This window comes from Bombus vancouverensis, chromosome 14, assembly GCF_051014615.1.
Source record: "Bombus vancouverensis nearcticus chromosome 14, iyBomVanc1_principal, whole genome shotgun sequence".
Taxonomy (NCBI): domain Eukaryota; kingdom Metazoa; phylum Arthropoda; class Insecta; order Hymenoptera; family Apidae; genus Bombus; species Bombus vancouverensis.
This window is the reverse complement of record NC_134924.1, coordinates 2526534-2549738: the sequence shown is the minus strand read 5'-3', so window position 1 is coordinate 2549738 and position 23205 is coordinate 2526534. Positions and strand designations below refer to the sequence as shown.

The 23205-nt window shown below is 32.5% G+C and overlaps 5 protein-coding genes across 7 annotated transcripts in view; 3 read left to right on the top strand and 2 right to left on the bottom strand.

The window, feature by feature from the left end:
- Positions 1–5838, top strand: part of LOC117161975 (neural cell adhesion molecule 2) — a 298151-nt gene extending 292313 nt beyond the window's left edge. Inside the window, exon 14 of the mRNA XM_033343762.2 lies at positions 972–5838. Coding sequence (XP_033199653.1) covers positions 972–1244 — 273 coding nt within the window. The 3' untranslated portion in view covers positions 1245–5838. The remainder of the gene's footprint in view (positions 1–971) is intronic.
- Positions 5839–7782: 1944 nt separating this feature from the next.
- Nup44A (nuclear pore complex protein Nup44A) lies at positions 7783–10930 on the bottom strand. Of its 2 annotated transcripts, XM_033343796.2 has the most exons (6): positions 10376–10930; positions 10137–10293; positions 9813–10074; positions 9505–9735; positions 9145–9432; positions 7783–8247 (listed from the first exon to the last, which is right to left on the bottom strand). In XM_033343796.2, exons 1-6 carry the CDS (start codon positions 10484–10486, stop codon positions 8070–8072), a joined length of 1227 nt encoding a protein of 408 aa, XP_033199687.1. In that variant the 5' UTR covers positions 10487–10930; the 3' UTR covers positions 7783–8069. The 2 variants fall into 2 exon arrangements, with proteins under 2 accessions (XP_033199687.1, XP_076480657.1); XM_076624542.1 differs by lacking the exon at positions 7783–8247 and having other exon boundaries at positions 8457–9432; positions 10376–10926.
- Positions 10931–11589: 659 nt separating this feature from the next.
- Positions 11590–11936, top strand: LOC117162001 (dolichyl-diphosphooligosaccharide--protein glycosyltransferase subunit 4). Its single transcript, XM_033343811.2, has one exon. It carries the CDS (start codon positions 11590–11592, stop codon positions 11692–11694), a length of 105 nt encoding a protein of 34 aa, XP_033199702.1. The 3' UTR covers positions 11695–11936.
- A 719-nt stretch (positions 11937–12655) lies between these two features.
- Positions 12656–15983, top strand: LOC117161992 (protein PRRC1-like). Of its 2 annotated transcripts, none has more exons than XM_033343800.2 (5): positions 12656–13371; positions 13743–14210; positions 14874–14976; positions 15054–15411; positions 15481–15983. In XM_033343800.2, the coding sequence occupies exons 1-5, from the start codon at positions 13281–13283 to the stop codon at positions 15592–15594; spliced, it is 1134 nt and encodes a 377-aa protein (XP_033199691.2). In that variant the 5' UTR covers positions 12656–13280; the 3' UTR covers positions 15595–15983. The 2 variants fall into 2 exon arrangements, with proteins under 2 accessions (XP_033199691.2, XP_033199690.2); XM_033343799.2 differs by having other exon boundaries at positions 12659–13371; positions 13743–14222.
- An 84-nt stretch (positions 15984–16067) lies between these two features.
- Positions 16068–21934, bottom strand: eEF2 (eukaryotic translation elongation factor 2). Its single transcript, XM_033343779.2, has 14 exons — positions 21779–21934; positions 20674–20888; positions 20406–20599; positions 19902–20110; positions 19584–19817; positions 19394–19507; positions 19042–19188; positions 18603–18843; positions 18242–18409; positions 17769–18058; positions 17485–17694; positions 17236–17418; positions 16895–17152; positions 16068–16658 (listed from the first exon to the last, which is right to left on the bottom strand). The coding sequence occupies exons 1-14, from the start codon at positions 21779–21781 to the stop codon at positions 16590–16592; spliced, it is 2535 nt and encodes an 844-aa protein (XP_033199670.1). The 5' UTR covers positions 21782–21934; the 3' UTR covers positions 16068–16589.
- Between the last annotated feature and the right edge of the window lie 1271 nt (positions 21935–23205).

The following is a 23205-nucleotide window of genomic DNA, read 5'->3' as shown; positions in this document are numbered from 1 at the left end:
ATAAAGCGAAAATGTAGAACAAAATTGGTTCATTTGATGCTTCATTTTCGAGAAAATGAAATTTGAAAATTCATCGAGCACGCGTGTACTGAATTCTATAATTCTTGATTAAGTGTATTCAAACTCAATATTCTCAAAATCGAGACTTTCAACGAACAAATTTTATTCTATATTTCGTATAATAACCTACGGCCATTCTCATCTAGTCGGGAATTAGTCGAGTTCATATGTGCTTAACAAGCTTTCAAATTCAATTTTCTTGAAAACAAAGCTTCCAACAAAAACATCTCATTTGACGCTCTTAACTTATTTTTGCATATAAAATAATCTATTCTCATTCTGTCATACTCGCCGTAGCAATTTCTCTCTGAATGCTTATGCAGCCATCTACACAATAAACTTTATACATCTAACGATCACCATCTACCCATAATGATGATTTCAAACTAAAACATTCGAAAGGCATCGGTCATCTACATTTTGTTTCACATCTTTAACTCATTGTTATATATAAAATAATCCACTCGCATCCTGCCACACTCTCCATAGTAATTTCTCTCCGATTGCTTCCACAACTGTCTATACGATCAACTCCATTCATTTTAAATAACCTAAACGAAAATATGATAAAACGATTACTATCCTATCAATTCTTAATGACAATTTCAAACTGAAACGTTCAAAGCGTATCGTCTCATCCGATCATGTACATTTCATTCCACGTTTTTAACTTAGTTTTTCATATGAAATAATCTATTCGCGTCCTGCCACACTCTCTATAGTAATTTCTCTCATAATGCTCATAAAATCCTCTATATTCTATACTGTATACGTACAATCGACTCTAACGGTTAGCTTTGTTCTAAATGACACTACGATAAAACGATTACTATCCCATCCATACTTAATGACCATAATTTCAAACTAAAACATTCAAAAACCATCGATCATCCAGCACGCATGAACTACAGTTTCAGCCGATAGTGGGCGATGACTATCAAAGCGGCGTTTGCACTTTGCCGAGGCAACACTGGCCGAGTCAAAGCGTTCAATCAATGTCGATGACGATGAGCCCACCGATACTCTACACTGGTGTTGGTGTCGTCAGCAGGACCTGTCCCAGCGGCACCTTGATGACCAAGGACATGGAGGCAAGGATTCCAGCGCAGTGTTGCATTCAGTCGCAGAAAGATGGCAAGATAAGCACACCGATCGTGATGGCGAAAAGGGAGAGCTCCGTGTGACATTTTTGTCGCTCGCAGACCAGCCACGTGTGAGCAAGCATCGTTTGACGTGTTGTTTCTCGAGCCGCGTATCAGTGCCGAAAGTTTTCTGGTAACAGGTACACGCAGTTGACGGCATCGTTGGAACGTACGGATGGATAATAAAAGTTGTTCCGTGTCGAACGTGTTCTCTGTTACAGTAATCGGGAGCCACAGACGAGGTACAAAAGGATCGCTGATCCTTCCGATTATACCGAGCGAATCTTTTCACGAATCTAGCGTTATTAATCTTTTTCCTCCTACTATCGTGTATTGTAAGCAAGTAAACAAATGTATAAATAAAGGTGGAGGGAGGTATAGCCAAATGGCGGGGGAGAATTACGCGACCTTGAAAATATCAAAAGAATCGTTACCTATTAAAACAGGGTACTTCACGAAGATCGTTAATTTTGAGAGACAGCTCGGATAGTTAATGGTATTCTTCTTCGACAGTTAACGAGTAAAGAGCATGGTCGTATCATCGATCATTTACGACAAACAGACCCTGTACATTCCTCGACCAAATCAAGCGTATCGTTTGGGAGCCTAGGAGACGTTCGACAGTTGCGTATACGGATGCGATACGAGCGAAGAATGGAGCTGATACATACAGATTCACACGCAAATCGGAAACGAGGCCGGTTGTATTTCGAACGAATTTATTTCCTCCCCAGCGATAGCATCGCGTTTACGTCTCTCTGTTCGATCAAGTGCCCTTTTTACATTGAACGGACGATTCTCGAGCCAGTGTGAATACATTTAAACAAAAGAGAGAAAGAGAGAGAGAGAGAGAGAGAAGAAAAGAACAAAAGAGGAGACAAGCAAAAGAGAGAAATGTCAGAGATTACCGTGCGTTGTAAAAGGCGTGCATGTGCAACCGGGAACGAATTATTGATAGAGAATATACTTATACATATGCACGGATTTCGCACGTGCTGTACATATACCTTGAATACGGAGGATATTTTATACAGATTGCTATAGTATAAAGATGAAACAAACAAAAAAATAGATATGAAAAAGAGATAACAATTTATTCCCACTTTTATTATGGTAAAAAGGGGAAGAAAAGAGAATAATGAGGGAGGAAAAATACACACTGTACAATTAATTTGTTTAGTCGTTGTAAGTATAAATAATGTATATGAGTATAAAAATCGGTCGAGGCAGCCAGAATAACGTACACTGAGGATGCCCCACGATGTGACGAGATAGGAAAATTAAAACAGTCAATGGGAACAAGAATTTCGTGTGCGTGCGTGTTCGACGTTAAATAGGGGTGGGGGAGGGAAAAAAAAGAAACGAGGACACAGAAGACATATCGTTCAGCTTTCCATCACCGAAAAAATTGACATTAACGACGAGACGTTAGAAACAAATTGTATCGAGCGCGAAAGGAAGAAAAATGTAGGAAAAGGAAAATTGAAAAAAGAAAGAAGAAAGGAGAACGAACATAAAGAGATCCCCATTGCTTTCGTCAGTATGCAGTATTCTGGATTTTATTGTAAAATTATGGTATCTGTATGATGTATAAAGTAACGATTTTCCCTCTGCGTAATGGTTTGAGGTGAAAGAAAACATAAAGAGGGGGAAGGAAACGAATGGAACCTCGTCTTGCTCTTAAAAATTGTACTATTATCTGTTTCAATACTTGGTAAAAATTTCGAGTTGCTTCTTCCTTCGGAGATCGTCGATATTTATTTATGGTAACTTACATGCAGAAAGTTTGACAAATTTCATTATTACTAGTATTATTTTTTTATTGAAAGAATGAATAAACTCAGCAGAAGAGAGTTCTTTTTTTAACTCATACTACCTTAATATTTCTATTATAAAAGATCATACTCGATATATTTTACGAGCATCGTTGCGAAATTTTCTGACTGTAAGTTGTACCATAACGATCAAACGAAAAGGTTAAAGAATATAAGGAATTCTCCATACAAGATTAACTCAAGGATGGTATACTTTGACAAGTGGTAAGGAAAGTGTGTTACGAGTATGGCTTTTATCCACGGATCGCAACTAGAAGCTCGTGCGAGAAAAGAGAAAAGAAGTGTGTATAGCTTCCTTAATTGTTAAGCTCTTAAAACTGCAGAAGCGAGAAAGAGAAAGCTTTCCGCTTCGCTCTGTAAATGTCTGCACTTTTCCCTAATAAACGATAAACACATCTGTGTGTATGCGTGTATTTAAACGAAACCGAAGAAAAGATTAGAAGAAGAGAAGGAAAAGACGCGGAAAGACCTGGACACTCAGTATGTATAAGTAATTCGGTGTGACACGGTGATAGGAAATGGCGGACAGTGGTTTTTCACGAGTCACTCGTGTAAATACAATTATCGAAAATTAGACGTTTTCTCGAGTCCTCTAGATGAATGTGTTCTTTCGATCGCTAGTCGTTAAGTTTTATCCTTGAAGTCACGGTGTCTGACTTTAATATTTAAAAAGATTTAAAAAAAAAAGAAGGATGAATATGTCTCGCGCCGAAAGTGAAACGCGCGAATCTCGTTATTTATTATTGCCATTGATGGAATTGATGTTGGCTCATAGCCAGTGTACTAAGGGGAACTCTACTAATCGTTACGAAACGCCTATTTCACCTTGTATTAAACGTTTAACGCTGAAAGGCTGAACAGAAAACAAAAAAAAATCTACACGAACTCATCCCGGCACGATAGTGGCGTGCTAGTATCGTTTCGACGACAAACGATCCCGGGACCTTAACGAGTTTCGCTAGGAGCGCAATAAATTTTCAAAGCAAACTGCCAATAAATCTTTTGATAATTTATTCGAGTACAATTCTCTGTAATTGTATCGACGAAACGGTCTAAACCGGACGGTATCGGTATCGACTAGGATTTCTTTTCACCATCATGTTCTATTATTCGAGAAAACGCATTACTAAAGCGGAAACAAATCGCTTTTCGTTGCCCTTTTCATTTTTCTTTTTTAAGGTCGACCAACATGTATGCTGCGTTGCTCGGAAAACAGGCATTCCAAGTCGATAACCAAATTAACCAAATGAAGTTTTGCAAATTTTTAACGTAACGTATTCCTGCGTGTATAACGTCTTTGGTTCGTCGAATCAATACTATTACGATCCTCCTTCTCGAACCCGGTACAGAACATCAAGTCACGAGGCGCCGGCCAGATGGTATCTGCAAGATAATCGTCGTCATTTTGGATATTAAAGGCGTTTCTTGGTATTGCGCGAGGCTGCTCTTCTAGCGCAGAATCATTTGGTCAGTATGCGAAACATCTTGTGGTCCTCGTGTATGTAAATTGTATAAATCGTCGAGACTCGTTGGAAAAATAGCTCCCTCGAAATGACTGTGTAATACATATATCATTCGTTTAAAAACCTGATCTTTGTTTCGGCTATTAATTCGTTGTGTTATTTGTAAATGGCAAACACTTGCTTTCGTTTGTAGGAATCGAAATGTGATGAGAAATGAATATTCGAGTTATGAAATACGGTTCTCTTGTTGATTTGCGCTTAACTGTGTTATACAGGATGGGAAGTAATTCGCCGGCAGTAGAATCCAAAAAGAAGTGATATCTCGAGCAAAGACCAATTAATGACTTTGAATTTTTGAGGAAATCAATCGTAAAAATTCAAGTAGATACACGTGCACTTAAAGGAACTTTCGATTTGAGTCCAGGTGTATTTGGTAAATTTTACGAATAATCAACAAGTTTGTAAGCCATTCACTGCCGGGCAAATTTAGAGCATGTTATCCTGAGCGCCAAGATTTTATTTTCAAGAAAACATGAAATTTCATAAAATCTATATATTATTATATAAATATTATTATGTATAAAATATTATTATATAAAATTTTCGTTTCCAAACTCAAGTTCCAAACTCAAATTTAGACCGTCACCAATTGCAATCAATCTAAATTTGTAGCGCAAGGTACGAGATATCTCGTAGTTGGCAGTGAATGGGTTAAACTAAATCTAGCGTAAAAAATCTTTACCTCGGAAGCTTTGTACGAGATACCATCTACTTTTCTACACCGCGAATCATATTCCATTTTCTTCCACGAATAATGAATATATTATAAACGATCTAAGAGATGCTATATTACACGTTGTGTGTTACTTTATACCTGTTAAAACGGTAGGATATCACGTTTAAAATGAGAAATTTGCGTATTATTTGTTAGTTAATGTATGAAAATTTAGTTGCGTTTCCACAGAGAAATGTTTATTGGAATTCGCGTGATGACCACAAAATATCCAATAATACCGACCAGCGTTTACACACCAATTTGCTTCGTTACTATGTATCTTATAGTAGCCAGGGATAAGAGCCAAAGAAATCTTTTTAAACTAATAAAAGTAAATGAAAGCACCGTTTCAGCCGTATATCGCCTGTACATCTTTAACGATTGAGTCTGACCAGCTGCTTTCGCGAAGGAAAACCAAAAGAAAAAAAAAGTGAAACCATTTGAATGAAGTTTGTATATGTAATTAGTTTAGCGATATCCGACACAAATTTCATGTACCCCATAAAAAGAGACGTTTTTTTGATATTGTAAATACTCTGAAATAAATAATCGTTTTTATTCAATCAATCCTTCTTCTTTCTGTTAATAAAACTTTGCTAGAAATTTATACTATATATAAAAATTTTACTCGTAAATTATCAACAGACAATTAATACAAATGATGTTATTACCTGAATAAAGGTTAATGAATGGAACTGTGGAATATATGTTCAAATACTCTTCAACAGTTAAAATCACAGGGCTTTCTGCATTCAATAAATATTCTAACAACGTACTCTCGGGATAAAGTCGTGTAAGTTTGTCACTCAACGATCTTATAACTTCCTGTATCGAAACTGACTTTTTAAGAAAAAGATTTCCGTTAGTTTTAAAACCGACCAATAAACTTAATCATCGCATCTATGAAACGAGCAAACTTCACCTATTAGTTCACTAACAGAAGAACTTACGCGATCGTGATGTGTGTTTGAGATATGATCACACAACATATATACTTTATTGAAACAGTTTAACATTTGCTGTTGGATATCATCCAATTCGTATGATTTTAACGGCTGTATTAAAGTAGGTGGTATTATATACGCGTGGTACCACCCCGTAAAAAATCTCTGTAAATTCCAATTGAAAAATCTTATTCCCTTCCTTTTTGATTTATTGTAAAAGCCTTACTTGATGGACATGATGATAAGTTGGAAGAAAAATTGCTTTTCCTATTTTACAATCCTCTGTTTGGTTATTGTACAATACTTTGAAATGCCTATAAATTATATCTTCTGGCGCCTATGTTAAGAGAATCTATTTTTTAGTTTTAAGTTAGTTTTAAAAGAATCCACTTTTGTTTGTGAAATCACTAATGTGTCTAACCAAATTCAAATCTTGAAATTTAATTTAAAAATAGAAGTTCCATTCACACACCTCTAATGCGTGAACGTAATAATCCGGATAAATCAGAAATAATCCACTAATGGAATTATTCATATAATCTGCTTGCAAGTCCTGTATTATAGATTTCATTTTCTGGAAATTATATTTTTTATACGGATAGTAAAAATACTGTATGATATTACACTATTTCAACGTCTCCTATAATTAACGTGTATGTCATAATCTATACTAACTCTACTAATTTCATACCTTTTCTATACTCGTATCTGTACCAATATATGCTCCAACATACACAACGCGCGTTATATATGAAACCTACAAATAATACAATGTTCTTAAATTGTTCTAGAATGTACAGATTCGAAAATTTGAATCGATGAGAGTAGATGGCGCTTCGGTATGAATTAATATATTCAAACAACGAAAACACTAACTTATTTGTACTTTGACAAAATGCTTAACTATACTGTTATCTTCGTATTCTACGTAAATACACTAAAGGATTAATAATTAAATTAAGTTAGAGCTTTACCTTACCAGCAGCACGAAGATTTTTCCTGACGACGTCCAGCAGGCTCTTACGAACAGGTTCAGTTACACGTTTCATAGTGTATAATGATTTAAATGAATTCTTTTAGCCGTTACTTATAACACAAAACAAAATTGAATAACTTTACAGATAGTTTGAACATATATAACTATAAAACTGCTTTGAACCGTTAAAATTTCGCGCACGTATTAATCTCGTGACAAAGCTACCAAATATTTCGAAGTCAATTGACGGATGTTCGTAACTACTACGTTAATTGTTCAACTATGTTTTAGTTGCCTTTTTCAATACTTCAATTTTATTAAGAAATGTCGTTTAATTTAAATAATAAATTAATGAAATAAGGAATTTTTATGTATATAATTAATGTATGCTGGTGCAGGAGTATAATAATTTTTAAAATTCTAGCTTCTAATTTGACCAAGATGGCCTTTCCGCTTTATAAATTCAATATTATTTGAATTGAAGAGTTCGTTATATTTTAGTTTAGAGGAAAGTGAACTTCTTTATCTCTGTCGTGAATGTATTTTATTTTAATTAAATACGAATATGTCATGTAGTAATAAAAAGTAATGTTCGCTAAAATCAGTCAAAATGTATATATACAAGTTTCATAACAGTAATACTTACGCATAATTAACTATTGCTGTTTATTACCATATCATTATAATGACGGTAAATACATGTCTGGAAATATCTTAGTTCTATGAACTCTCCTTAAAATAAAAATATTATTCTCAAGTGCATAAAAGGTAGCATATCATATTCTTTGAATTAATTTTTTAAATCATTCAACATAAGAATATAAAGTCATTTGTCTTCGCATTTTTTAATGTTACCAAAAATTGAATAGCTGTGTTACTTTTTTGCCTTTGGATACTCTAAGATTGGAGGTGGAGGTGGTGTTGGTTCACTAGGATTTCCCAACCAAACAGATTTACTAAAACGACCTTTTATAACAGGTGCCTGCCATTTATTGCTGCACATAACTGTAACTGTAGGCTTCTCTGCAGTGACAGTTGCTATAGTTACTGCTCTGAAAGCGAAATAAAATTTATTTAAACATTAGTCATCAATATATAATTAAAATATACTACAAACAGAACATAAATCTTGATTAAAATAACAGTAAAAAACTTACTGTAAGGTAATCTACTATTACCAAAAACGTAAAGGACTTATCAACAATTATTTTCCATTGAGAATTATTCGATACTTCAAGGTAGGTAAAAATAAAAAGGTATATTGTAATATATATTCAGCATTTATTAATGAAAAAAATACGTTACAAATTGAATGAAATATATGTCTTTTGTAAAATATTTTTCAAAGTGTACATATATAATAATTCAATATTTACAATAATTTTAATGCTGAGCAAAACTGTATATATGAGATTAACACACCTAAAATTTATCATTTAATGAATTTTGTTATATTACAAGATATAAAATACTCTCAATTAATAATCTCTTTAACAATATATTCCTTACTAATTCCAAATAGCAAGGTACCGCTCTTTTTGAAGTAGCAATTTGTTTCAAATGGATATGAATAGACAATAAAGTTATTTTAATAATTATTATATATAAGATAGGATTTATTATAAATGTTTCTAGTGGAACATACACTTTATACTTATTTTATTCAACAAAAGAATACAAATTACTAAATCAATAGGGTAATGTACGGTGCTATGAAATTATAATTAATAGAAATCTATTTAACTACTAAAAATAAAAGATGTATAATTTTGTTAAAAAAATAAAGATAATTCTCATGATAGAAATACAAATTCACTATTTCTCACAAAATGTGTGCACATTGTACGAAATAATAAACATGAAACGACTAAGTATGTTAAAAAATAAATCATTTTCTCTAATGCCAAGGCACTTGGTTTGGATGACTGATGGAACCCAATTTGTAGTACCTTGTTGTAGAAGATGTTTGTTGTATTCCTGTTGAATGATTGGGTGGTGTTGCCGCTGTAGAAGTTTCAGCACTTTGAGCAGAGGTACCATCACCTTTCAACACAGCAACACATTTCCAATTATTAATATAATTATCTTTCCATAATCGAACGCAACCATCATCTCCTGAACTTGCTAGAATAGTTCCCATAATGTTCCAACACACTCGCCATACAGTAAAATCATGATCAGAGAACTGTGCTGCTACATTAATTTCAAACCGTGATGAACCACTTTGTGCATTATCCCTATATTAATAACATCTTCATGTAGTCTCTTATACACATCATGTTTGTACGAATTCTAAAACTTATACTCACACCATAGGTTTTAATATAATTATTTGCACATCTTTTGATGCAATAGCTAATGTGTGAAAACTTCTACCTAAATTTGGAGCGAATGCTATATCATGAATAGGATCTATGATATTTAATGTTTGAGTTTTTGTCCATCTTCTACTACTTTCAGAATATTCATATATAAAAACTTTTCCCTCGGATGATGGATTTGGATCATCACTTCCAACTGCTATCATTGGATGATGTAACCTAATGTGAAATAATGGAATATTTGACACCTATATCTACAATACATATTATAGGAATTCAATAGCAATTTATTATACCTTGAGAGAGATGGATTCCATGAAAGACAACTGCATTGAAGTTTACAACTAATATCATGTTGTAGAGTCCATTGACTTAGATTCATAACATCAGGTGCTTCATATATCCTAATTACACCATCTTCACTACACGTAGCTAACAAAAGTCCTAAAGTTTTAGGTGCAAATTTCACATCTGTAACAGACTTTCTGGAATCTACTAAGTTTGTTCTCCTAACCCAATGTCTCATGCCACGTTCTCCTGGTCCTGATCCTTCTCCAACTAAGTAAAATTAATAACATAGTTATTTGTTTATTAGTTAATCACAAAAATAATAGTTCTACCTATCTCTTCCCATACAGCTGCTGTCCTATCAAAAGAACATGTTGCTAGAACTTGACCGAACTCTGGATGCGCCCATGTTACTTTCCACACAGACCCACTGTGTGCTTTCCAAGATGCAGATAAATGCCAATTTCCATGTTCGTCTTCATCCCAGACCTATACAAATTTCATAACCCTCATATATGACTATGATAATGTTACTGTGTATGAATACAAACGACAAGAGTACAAATCTCACTTTCACATATTGATCACTAGAACATGTTGCCATTCGTTGTCCATAAAAATCATAAGCAATATCATGAATCAAGTCTTTATGTTCCGCATTAATACTGTGTGCTTCGAACATTTTTGATACGTTTTAGTATTACAGAATAAAATAATATCCAGTAAATATTTATGCGTGCATCGATACACGTAGAGGTTAGGAGGTAAAAACTTGGAAAACTTTTCTTAAAAAGAGCACTGTCAAAATATCGGAAAACTAAATTCTTATAATTCAATATTTTATAAACATCAAAATTATATAAACATCATAATTCCAATTCACTAATTTTTTACAATATTTATTTAGCGTGTTTGTATTAGAAAGGAGGGAAAATACTGTACAATACAAGTAATATTACTAACATTCTTTACAATTACTTTAAGCACATAAAGAAAAAATACATTTAAAATTTTTGTGATAGTCAGATTAATGCTAAATCTATCGAAAAACCTTTTCCCTTATTTTTTAAGCTTTGCGTTTTCGGTATATTATTTGAATGAATTTCAATGAACCAGTGCATAAAAGTACATTGTTATTAGTATAGTGAATCAACATATTGTCTTTTGACGTGTATATTGTTAATGTATTTAAAAAAACTTAAAAATTGACTAAATATATTTGCTACGCTAATAAAACATAACAATATATCATAATAATTGTAAATATATTCTAGAAAAAATTAGAATAATCGCGCGCTCATGTATTATCAGAGAGGAGATTTCCTTTTTGGTATTATATTGCTAGTTATATTTTAGCCCTAACTAGTAATATTTGGTAATATTAATTTAAGATATATATAAAATATAATACATATTACTAATATGTATTTATCAATTCATTTTTCAAACACAACGTAAAATACCATATATTTTATAATATTTTGTTATTTTATATTTTTATCTCATAGATATCGACAAGCAAGTCTTCCGGAAAATTCTGTTACAGGTAAAGAGATTCATGATTACAACTCTGTGACACATAATCATCGAGTTGTAGAGTATAACGTGTCAAACCACGTATGTAATTTAAATATATTGAACTGTGTATTATAAAATAATTTTTCAAGGTAATTATGTCCCTTTTGATTAATTTGTCCTTTAAGTATATTTTTTTATTTAATTTTAAACATTTTCTCGTTAAATCAAAGATATAGACCGGTAAAAGTTAATCTCATAACCTTTCAGATGATCACAGATGTACAGTTGGCTGTATTCTGCAACATTCTTGGAGCGACATTATTTTGCTTAGTATTTCTCTTTCACTACGTATATGCTAATTATTCGAAGTAAAGGAGTAACATGTTACTGAACATAACCTTAATCCGCTTCATCAAACACTAATGCATATATTGATACATTATGTATTGTTTTTAATACTGATAAATATGGTTACTTAAAGTAAATGATATCATGTTGGTAAATATATTGTTTATAAAATAAAAAATTTTTATTTTCATCATTCCTTGCATAAATAGCATGTAAAACATATACTAATTGTAAAATAAACATTAATGGGTATATAATCAGTAAAATATGTGTAATATAATCAGTAACTATGATAATATATTTTTTCTTTTTTTATCATAAATGTATAACTTCAGCTGTACTTCGGTTTAGAAAACATAAAATTATTGACTTCTTTTATACATTATGGTAGTTTTCGCCATGTGGAATCCAAAAATGCAAGTCTTAACTTTAGGACTCCAGTGGTTCAAGAATTATGATATCATATGCATATAAAATCAAATGTTTTTAGCGTATTTTTAGCGTATGCGTTACTTTGATGCTATGTTGGCTTCTATGCATGATTGGTCCAATAACTGGAGTCGCTGTATGTATACAAATGAACGTGGGTGCATTTGCGGCGGGATTTTAAATCGTGAGTCATGAGTATTGGATTAGGTTTGAGCAGGTTTAGGTTATGCTCCACTCTTCTGCCGCCGTTACGTTAGAACAAGCTAATATTCGGCGAAAGTCAGTCCAATACTCATCTGTACTCGTAGTACGGATTAATGAGATGATGAATAGAAGTGTGGAGGATTTGGTTGAGCGAAATAACAAAAGCGAAATATTGCTGTCGCAATCCGTTAAATATATTTTCAAATAAATAAATAAATTACAGGCGAATTGTGAGTCGTTGGTACAAATATAAATTGCGGAATAAATACCCGATAAATACTCGGAGAAACTCTGTAGATCACTTCAAAACTTGTTTACACTTTGATGCTCTTCGGATACTGTTCGATGAACTCTCACGCTCGTAATCGCGTCCGTTTATTTATACTGGTGGAAAATTTGTATTCGACTACGTTTGACGGTTGTATGTAGCGGCGACATTGTTTTGCCCGGAGTTTATTGATCCTTACAATACTTGTAACCTAACGATCTTAATACTCCGAGGCAAAACAACAACAGAATTTGAATTGTCCTGACTCGCGTGCCACTACAGAAGTAATATAGCATCATGCTAACCTATAAAATACGCTAAAAGTGCTCAATTTTACGTACGGATAACTCTTGAACCGCTTGATTTCTAAAGTTAAGACTTGAATTTTTGGATCCTACGCGTCGAAAACTATCAAATAACAAAAAAAGTTAACTTCTAACTAAATAAAATTTTCTATCACTCAAATAAAGTAAATAATAGATATAAGATATAGGAATATATGTGAATATGTATACATGTAGACTAGTTCCTATCTTCAGACTGTTTCAAGATGATGAAGTTGGTCACTTGCAGCTTGTAGCTTGCAGCTCATAATTGTACATAGTCAATCCATGTACATATTATGTCTCTTGCATACATAGCTGCGTATAGAAAATTTACAATATAGTTTTGGACATTTAACGTGTAAATTTAGAAAAGTTAATCAACAATGACTGACGATTCCAATGGAGAATCCACATTCGAATTTGTCGAAAGAAGGACAGATGAATCGTCTACATCTGGAGAAATCGTAAAAACAGGTAAGAATGAAAGGCAAAACATAAACACCTGCGTATCTGTCAAATTCCTTCGCAAGTAAAAAGATTCATGTTCACTCTAATTGGCTGCTAGTTTTCCGTGTAGTGCAAAAGATTTTGGAAGAAAACTATAAAAAATTAATTCTTGAGAAATATAATAAACATAAAAATATTATAACATAAAATGAATGTAATTATGTATCTTATGGTAAAACATTCTATGATATACTATTTAAACGAACAATAAATTTTATTTGGTAAATAGGACAAAAATAACTTATTACTTGATGAAGGTTTGTTTATTTATTCAGATACACTAATGTATCAGGACAATGTGTCATTTATATAAGTAATATAAATAATGTAATTTCCAGATTCTTTTAGCAGTTTGTCTTCATCAACATCTTTATTAATGCCATTAGGTGTGTCAACATCTACAGGAAATTTGTTATCAAATGTACCACCACCTAGTGCATTGCCTATTTTTATTTCAAACCCTGGAACATTGTTATCAGAAAGGCCTAATAATTTAGAATCATCTTCACAAAAGAAGCTTCATGAACAGGAACCTAATAAATCAATGTTAAATACTGTTATTCAATCTAAACCATTACAGCAAGAAACACATCAAGTAATTACAACTCCTATTGTTACTCCGTCCATACAAAATGTACAAACTACAGTGCCATCAGAAAATATAGTCCAAGATTCAGGAATGGTTGGAGGTGGTCTACTGTCATGGGTTAAAGAAACAGTAGTAAATAGTAATGTATTAAGCAAAGTTGCAGAAAAAGCAAAGAACAGTGTTAATACTATGATCACAACATTAGATCCTCAGATGCGTGAGTTCATTTGTAAGTAAGAAAGCTACTAATCCTGACATGCAAGTAAAAGCAATTTAATCCTTTTCTATTTTGTAAATTTCTTGATCATTTCTCCTGGCTTGAGTGTTTTGTCAATTTCCTATCTAAATGTATGTCATTGTATCTATTAGATTATATTATTGCATCATATCTGAAAGGAACATATATATGTACTGTGTTATTTTTGGATGATCTAAAAACCAAACTTAATTTAGTGAACTGTGCTGTGTGCTGTTTATCTGTCATTTACAAAATATTTTTCCTCCTTATTTTTCATTTATTAAGTAGCTGAAATTATAACATTTATATATGTGAAATTGTGTTCCAAATCACACATAAAATAGAGTGATTGTTCAATTTGCATTACAAATAAAGTGATAATTAAAAATAGTAATTAAAGTAACTTTATAAGCAAAATTTTCATTAACATATGCCTATGCACAGTGTTGTGGAGAAGTAATTGTTGAAAACAACTTGTAATAATTTCATTGTATTTTAATAAAATGGCAATTAAAATTTGAGGAACAATATATAGATTCTACACTATTTATATGTGAATGTAAATAGCAACATCGTGACTGTGCAACATGTTAGTTCATTTACAAACATATATGCAGGCTCTGTGGAAAATATACTTTTCAGATTCTGGTGGTGATATGGAGATTGTAGTTGCATCAGATAAAGATGTTAAAATAAGTTCTGTTCGTCAGGCTTTTCAAACAGTTTTTGGGAAGGCAACAGTAACGTGAGTAATAATTATGAATTGTATTCATTTAATTCTATACTGTTATATTTTCATTAAAAGAGTTGATTATTTTGTAGTGGTATATCAGTGGAAAGTTCAGCTGTAGCTGCTCAACCAGTTGGTTTTGCTGCTGGTGTGAAAGGAGCAGAAGAAAGAATTAATTCTGCTCGAAATATTCCGACTCTTCCAAAAGATATACCTATAATTGCAGTAGAAAATTTTCTGTTAGAAGTTGGTGAAGATAAATGGTATGATTTAGGGGTGATACTTCTTAATGATCCGAAACGTAATGTGAATTTGCAAACGTTCACTCAAATGACTCCAGTGCCAAGTCAAATAGTAACAATGGCACAAGAAGCCACACCTGAAGATTATCCTCTTAAATGGTCTGGATTGTCAGTTACTATTGGTAGTTTAATGGCAAGCAGTTTACAGGTTGGTATAAATAAAGTAAACACGGTAATTGTATAATTATAATTCTAAAAAAGTAATATATCTTTGAAGGTTTCTCACAATGAATGGCATCATGCACTTACAGGAATTTCCAGAAGAGACATTATACTTTTAGCAGCTCAATCACTAGCTGGCATCTACAAAAACACAATTAATCCCATCTAAATTTTTATGAAAAATACATCGATGCAATTTATCAATGAATTGCGTTTTTGTAAATGCAACTATAATAATTTATAGAGTAACTTGAATCAATTATCAAAATTTATTTCTTAGACTCTTACTTTTTACGAGTAGCTAACATTTCATCACATTGTTGAATCCAATCCAATTAACGTAACATACTTATTAAATTAGTATTTATAAATTAAGGAAATGTATTTTAATTATATGTGGTAATATGTACAAAAAATTAATGGAATGAAGTCGAAATATATAAAAAAAATAGGTTTGGTATGTTGAATGTGATTATTTCATCACATATGAATTATTAATATTAGATGTATTGACACTATAGTATATTTTATTAAAATAAAATCATAATTTATACACAATTTGAACATAACTTTTTTTTACTTGTCCTAATTCTATCAGATTTTGGAATGGTTGGGTATTTTTAACAAAGACAATAAAAACACTTCCTCTCGTAATTTCATTTTTAATTTCTTGATGCATTTCGTTTCAATGAGTACATTGCTGTTGTAGATTTTTTGTTATCAATAACTTCGAAATTCGTCCAATCATTTGAAAATATCAACAAAAAATTAAAACTAATTGTGGTAAAAAAGCAATGTAAAAAATTACAATCTTTTGTTTTCATTTGTTATATGAAATTGGCAATAAGTTACCACAATAAAAATAACAATTGAATTCTTATCTGATGCTGATATGCTAAAAACATAAAGCCACAGGGATCTTAATAACATGTGGCATGCTTAATTAAATAAATGTATAAAATATTTCTCCTTGCGCCAACATGCGTACTTTCCATCATAATTACAATTTATTGTTTTTTTCATATTTATAATCATGTATTTCTCATGTTTCTTTGCGCAAAACAAAGTTCATAATAAACCGATGCCGATTGTATACGGTCCGAGCAATATTAATTGAATTACAATATTTAAATAGATATTTAAATATGGTGCGCGAATCTATGGTTACAATTTGTCAAGGTATGCATTCAAATCTGGGAGACCTTCCTTCAATCCTTTTCTTTTACGTGTTTCCTGTAAGAACAAGGATTATTACACTTAATAGTAGTCAAATGTATCATGTCTCACAAAAGGAAGATATAAATTTGTATGTTTCCCTATTCAGGTATACTTGAATATGTCACTAGAATACCAAAACAAAAAAACAGTTTCTTTTCCACGAGATTAAAAATGGCAATGTATTGACATTTACTCATTACCATCAGTTATGACCGTGGGTAATTATAAATATTACAGAACAGATAAATTACCTGCACAACTTGATAAGGTCTAGAATTAGGTTCCATTGGATCACCGGGCAAGATCTGCCAATGATCGAACACACATTGAGGGAAAGCTTGTCCGCCGGTGTTAGAACGCAAGTCGGCAGTAAAACCAAAGGACTCATTAACTGGAAGATATGCTTTAACTACAAACATAGGTGTACCAGCAATCTGTTGTTCTTCGAATACGTGACCTCTTCTTCGGTTAAGCACACCATAGATACCACCGACAGCTGTTTCAGGGCACTATGACAATTTTATTACATTAGAATACAAAAATTTAACATACTAGTTATAAATTCTTCAGTAAATCATAAAACTAAATTTACCTGAATTTCGCATAAGTAAACTGGTTCCATAAGTCGAGGAGAGGCAGTGAGAAGACAAGCATAAAGGCAACGTCTTGTGGTAGGAATAATTTGACCACCACCTCTATGAATAGCGTCAGCATGTAACGTCACATCGTGAATGTTGAAACGCACACCTCTCAAGTTTTCTTCCGAAAGAACACCCTGTGAAATAATTATAAATAAAAAACTATTTCTGAATATCTTTTTCATTAATCTATGATATTATACCTCTTTCGTAGCCCATTGGAATCCAGCTACAACAGAATCCTTAATTTCGTTAAGATACTGTACTCCTTTTGTACAATCTACAAGAATGTTGGGTCCAGTTCCATCAGGTCCAAAGCACCAAATCTTCCTAGCTTCGGTTACATCGTAGTCATACTTTTCGTTCAAATAACGAGCACGTACTTTGAAGTCATCCCTTGGATTAACTTCACCCTATAAGATTATAAACATTTAATAGAAACAAAACAAGAATATCAATTATAAATTTTTATAGAATGGAAACATACACTATCGATATCTTCAGCGAGACCATCAGGCATAGGACACGCCATCATGAATAACCGATTATGCTTATTAGGTGATTTTGAAAGACACATCTGATTCGATTGTTCCGAAATTGTTTCTCTGTAAGAAACAACGGGATCCGATTTCTTAATGGGTATACAAGCATGATCTTCTTCCAAATCCTTTAAACAAATTTCAAGGTGCAGTTCTCCAGCACCAGCAATAATGTGCTCTCCTGATTCTTCAATAATACATTGTACCATAGGATCTGATTTCGCCAAACGTTTAAGACCTGAATACGAATTATTTTGTTAAAAAATATTAACACTTTTATTAAATAAAACTTAAATGACGATCACTTTCAGATTTTCAATTAAAATCATGGTTTATCATAACCCAATGCTCAAAATAAGGTTTCATCCTTATTTATACATTAAATTATAACAAATTATATTAAATCAATAAATAAATGTACCTTCAACTAATTTAGGTAAATCTGCTGGATTTTTAGGTTCAACAGCAACACGGACGACAGGTGAAACCGAAAATTTCATAACTTTCATATTGTGTGCATCCTTAAACGTGGTAATGGTACCAGTCTTCACTAAGAATTGATCAACGCCAACAAGTCCACAAATATTACCTGTTTTGAATGATAAAAATAATCTGTTGTAATTACACTTTTTATACGAAACAACATTTTAACATTATCAATTTAAGCGTCAGTTGGCCGTTCTATTGTCATTCAGAAAAGGTCAGAACAAAAGGTAGATAGAAACAATCATCATTGTACTATTACTTGAAAAGATTTGAAACCAAATGAAGGATTTACTGACCAGAAGGCACATCTTCAATCGCTTCAACGTAACGTCCCATCATCAAAATTGTACGCTGGATAGCTTTCTCATAAAGATCTTCTTTTTTACCCGGTTGGAAATTAGGTCCCATAATACGTGCTTTCATTCCAGTGCTTACTTTCCCAGAGAATACACGACCGAAAGCATAGAAACGACCTTTGTCGGAGGTCGGTACCATTTTCGAAACATACATCATGAGTGGCCCATTCGGATCGCAGTTCTGTAAAATAAGATTCCAATCGGATATGAAATCAACAAGTTCACTTTAAAGCTGAATTAAAAATTAAATTATACATATATCAATCAGTTACTACTCATATCTACCATATATAAGTCAGAACAGGTCTGTGAGATTTTCATCATATATAATAAAACTAATTAATATTTTTTATCTTAAAATTATATTATTTATACATACCTTAATACCAATTGCAGCCTCGTCATCAAGCGGACCTTCATACAACATTTCCATACGATATTTCTGTGCGGTAACAGGGGATGGCAAATGAATAGCAATCATCTGAAGCAAAGCTTCTCCAGCTGGTAACCATGTTCTCATGACAACCTAAAACGGATTATTATACTGATATATAATCACTCATGATATTTATTGATTAGTTAATTAAAACTAAAGTATTATCAGAATAAAATATTATCGGTCAAAGAAATTCTGTAGAGATGTCAGAAAAGTTTTTTTTTTAGAAGTCATCATAAATATTTCCAAAACATTGAAATGAATTAAAATGATAGTTTTATATAGAAAAAGTTACCTTAAGAAGAGCTTTGCCGTCTTTATCTTTATCTTCCGGTTTTAAAACAATTCCTAATTTTTGCAGCAGGTTGTCCGCTTCATCTTTTTTGTAATTCATTATACTATCAAATACCTGTTTTAATTTTGTATTGTTATTAGTAAAAAAAAATGAATATTTATTTATTATAAGTAGTTAATGATTAACATACCTTATAAATTGGATCTAAGACGTACATGCAAAAGGAGCGTTTATTGTCTGTTTCCTTCTGCTTGCTCCACTTCTTAGTTTTGGGGTTAAAGAAAGATTCTCCCCATAATCTATTCATAAGTTTTACAACGTCAATTTTAAATTTCTCAGCATACATTTCAGAAAATTGTTTTAATGTAAACGCCCAACCATGAAGACCAGAACCAAAACCGACTGAACCTTTACTAGGATCTACCTATTTGCAACAAACATAATAAGAATATTAATATAAACGTAAGAAACAATGTTACATAGAAATAAAATTAATTCATTTACTTACTCTAACTTCACCCATAGGACCATCATCGTCCGAATATGTTGCAATAATAACGTTAACGTTTTCAACAATACGTTGGAAAGTTTGATAAAGATCTTCACTATCAAGCTGAAGTTCTAAAAGTGCTCTGTCCATTTTGTTCATGAACAACACTGGCTTTATACGTTCAGCAATAGCTTGACGAAGTACAGTTTCCGTTTGCACACAGACACCTTGACAAAGTATAAAGAAATTATGATTTTCACGAAACTATAAAAAGAAAACAAAATTCTTTCAAGTAAAATTGTAGCAATTGTGTCGTAGCGTGCTGGTCTCGGACATAAGGATAGAGGTCCACCAACAGCGTTTAAACACAGCTGCTATCATTTTAATCTTCTTCCATTGATGCACCATCAACACTGTCCATGTGCATCAGTCAGTTTAACCAACTGATATACTACAGAGTAACGCTTTTTGTGCTGGAAGGGGTATTAGTTTAATTCAAATTACATCATTTAAAGTACACACCAGATACACAATCAACAACCACAAGAGCTCCATCAGTTACTCGAAGAGCAGCAGTTACTTCACTGGAGAAATCAACATGGCCAGGTGAATCAATAAGGTTAATCAAGAAACCTTTTTCATCCTTGTCACGTTGATCAGGGTTTGTAATGAAAACTAAGTCTTTCTCTTCAAGTGCAAAGAACATAGAAATAGCTCTGCAATTAAAAATATTACTTGCAGGTAAGCAGTTAAAAACACCAACTGATAAGATTAAACAGATTAAACTTACGTGGATTTAATAGTAATACATCGTTCCTGTTCATCCTTGCGAGTATCTGTAAATCTGGTTTCACCAGCTTTAGCACCAGCAATAATACCGGCCTTAGACACAAGGGAGTCAGTCAAAGTTGACTTTCCATGATCAACATGCGCAATGACAGACATATTTCTGATGTTTTTCTTTTTGTCCATCATAGCACGTATCTCGTCTACCGTGAAGTTCACCTGTAACAAATAAAAGACTTTTTAATACTAAATATATAGATTTAACATGATTGTAACTGATTAAAGTTGATGAAACTGATTACAACATATTGATTAAAATTTTCTTAGTCTAAAATGACATATTCCACAAATTATTTTTTAATTTTATGCTATCAAATATATTATTTTCTTAATATGTTTTCAATATTTTCCTAAAATATGGAATATAAAGTTTGAAAAACAATTTTATCTCAGATAAAGGAAAAGATAAAATGATTTTCATACTGACCATATTAAAATCAAAGCTTCATAAATCTTGACAAATATGATCAATATTATTTAGAATAGAGAGAATTATATTCCTGTATGAATACTTTTTTTTGTTAGAGCTTGACCCTAAAGTGTCACAACTTCTTCATTTTCTATATACAGTGTGCAAGGTATTCGACGTGTTTTTTTTGTGCAATGATGCTTGTTTGGATTGTTCCCGCAAAGTTCCCAATTCACCAAAAACCATCGAGAACATTTTCTTGAAGACTCACGATGTTTCGAGAGCATGCTGCGATTTGTAACAAGAGACTACAAAACTCCATGACACGTTGCCTCTTGAACAAGAGACGAAACATATTTGAACTTCGAACATAGGGTAACTTTGAAGCATTGTGTCGGAAAATTTTTCAGGAATATTTCGCCAGAATTTTTGCTGAACCTTCAGAGATTTTAATCTTGGCATATCCATCGCGAGCCTCAAAATTCATCTTCAAAGGGAGTTGCGCAATCCCAAGTAATCCGCCAGTTTTCAATTTTTCCGAACCCAGGTGACACTCGGTCTTCAAAAATATTCATACCTCTGCACTCCATACATTGTACAGACTTACAAATTCGTTTTACTTTGGAAAGATTATACTCACCATTTTGGATGTAATCCGATTTCCGTTGGCCTTAACAGAAATATACGTGCAGCAACAATGGCGGACTCCCTAGGAAAGAACAGGAGTTCTGTGAAAGGAACGAACGTTTCGTACACGATAGAGGGCGTTCCTTGTCACGCGTATTTCGTGTTATGCACAGGGCCAATTGGAATTTTGTAATCCCTACCACGTGGCTTAATTTGCGCGCGCAGGTTACAACCGATTGTAGATGAGTTTAAAATGCAATCCGTTAATCTGTAGTAGTATAACAGCTATTGTTGTGCTCAGTGCTGCCATCTAATAATTTAAATTAAAATTGAAACAAAAAAAGGATTGATAATGAAACGAATGTTCTTCTAATTTATTTTTTTTCTTCGTTTGTTGTAAAGATTATTGAAGTAAAATTGTTTCATTTAGTGTTAGTAAAATTTTCGTATGAAGAGAGAAGGACAAGCAGAAAAAGAAAGAAAACAATTCAAAGGTTACGAAAAAAATATCGCTTAGATATGAATACGTTTATCATTGAATATTATTTTCTTATTCTGTCTTAGATGAAATATTCATATAAAATACTGCATTGGTTCAACAATAAAGTTATATAATCTATTATATTAGACATAGACAAGTGTACAAAAGACATATAATTACGTACATATTAAGAAAATAGAAACGATTGTGCGTTTTCTTGTAAAATGATTACTCTTAGAAACATTAATTTCGGTGCAGTGTACATTAACATCGTATATATTACATAATATGGTGTTCCACTCTTACAAAAAATAAATACACCATATTTCTATTATTAACCTTTTTGCTCTATCTATATGTCGGAGAAGAGTCAGGATTAGGGTTGTGGGCGTTTGATAAATCTTCATTGAAATTGGCCATCGTTGTGGTATAACAAAGGTACGGTCTAAACATGGAGAAAAGCGAGCCAGTGTACTTCACAAACTAGGAATTAAAGCGAATCGGAAGCAACGAGAAGGGTGTACAGCCCTTCGTCAGCCTCCGACTCGATATCGTGTATAAAAACATACGGTGGAGTCACGCGTTTCTCGTTGTTCACGTGAATCAACACGTGGCCAGAGGCGATGGCCATGGTAATAGATTTTTCAGAAACTTGTTGATGGCGATCAGATTTTCTGACGAAAATTATACCATGATAAATGGAAATAGGTAATTTCTCATGCGTGTTTTTTATATTATAGCATTTTTCCTTCAAATTGGAATTACGGGCTTCAATGAAAATAGGATTTCAGAATATAAGATTGCAATAAAGATAATTATCACTATTCTATACTACTAGAATATTTGGAAATTTCTACTACTTAAAAATAGTAATTTACCAATTACACCAGATAATAGCAACATTTTATACAAAATATTGTTTAAGTCCCTACGTTATGTAACTTAAAAATGGTACACCC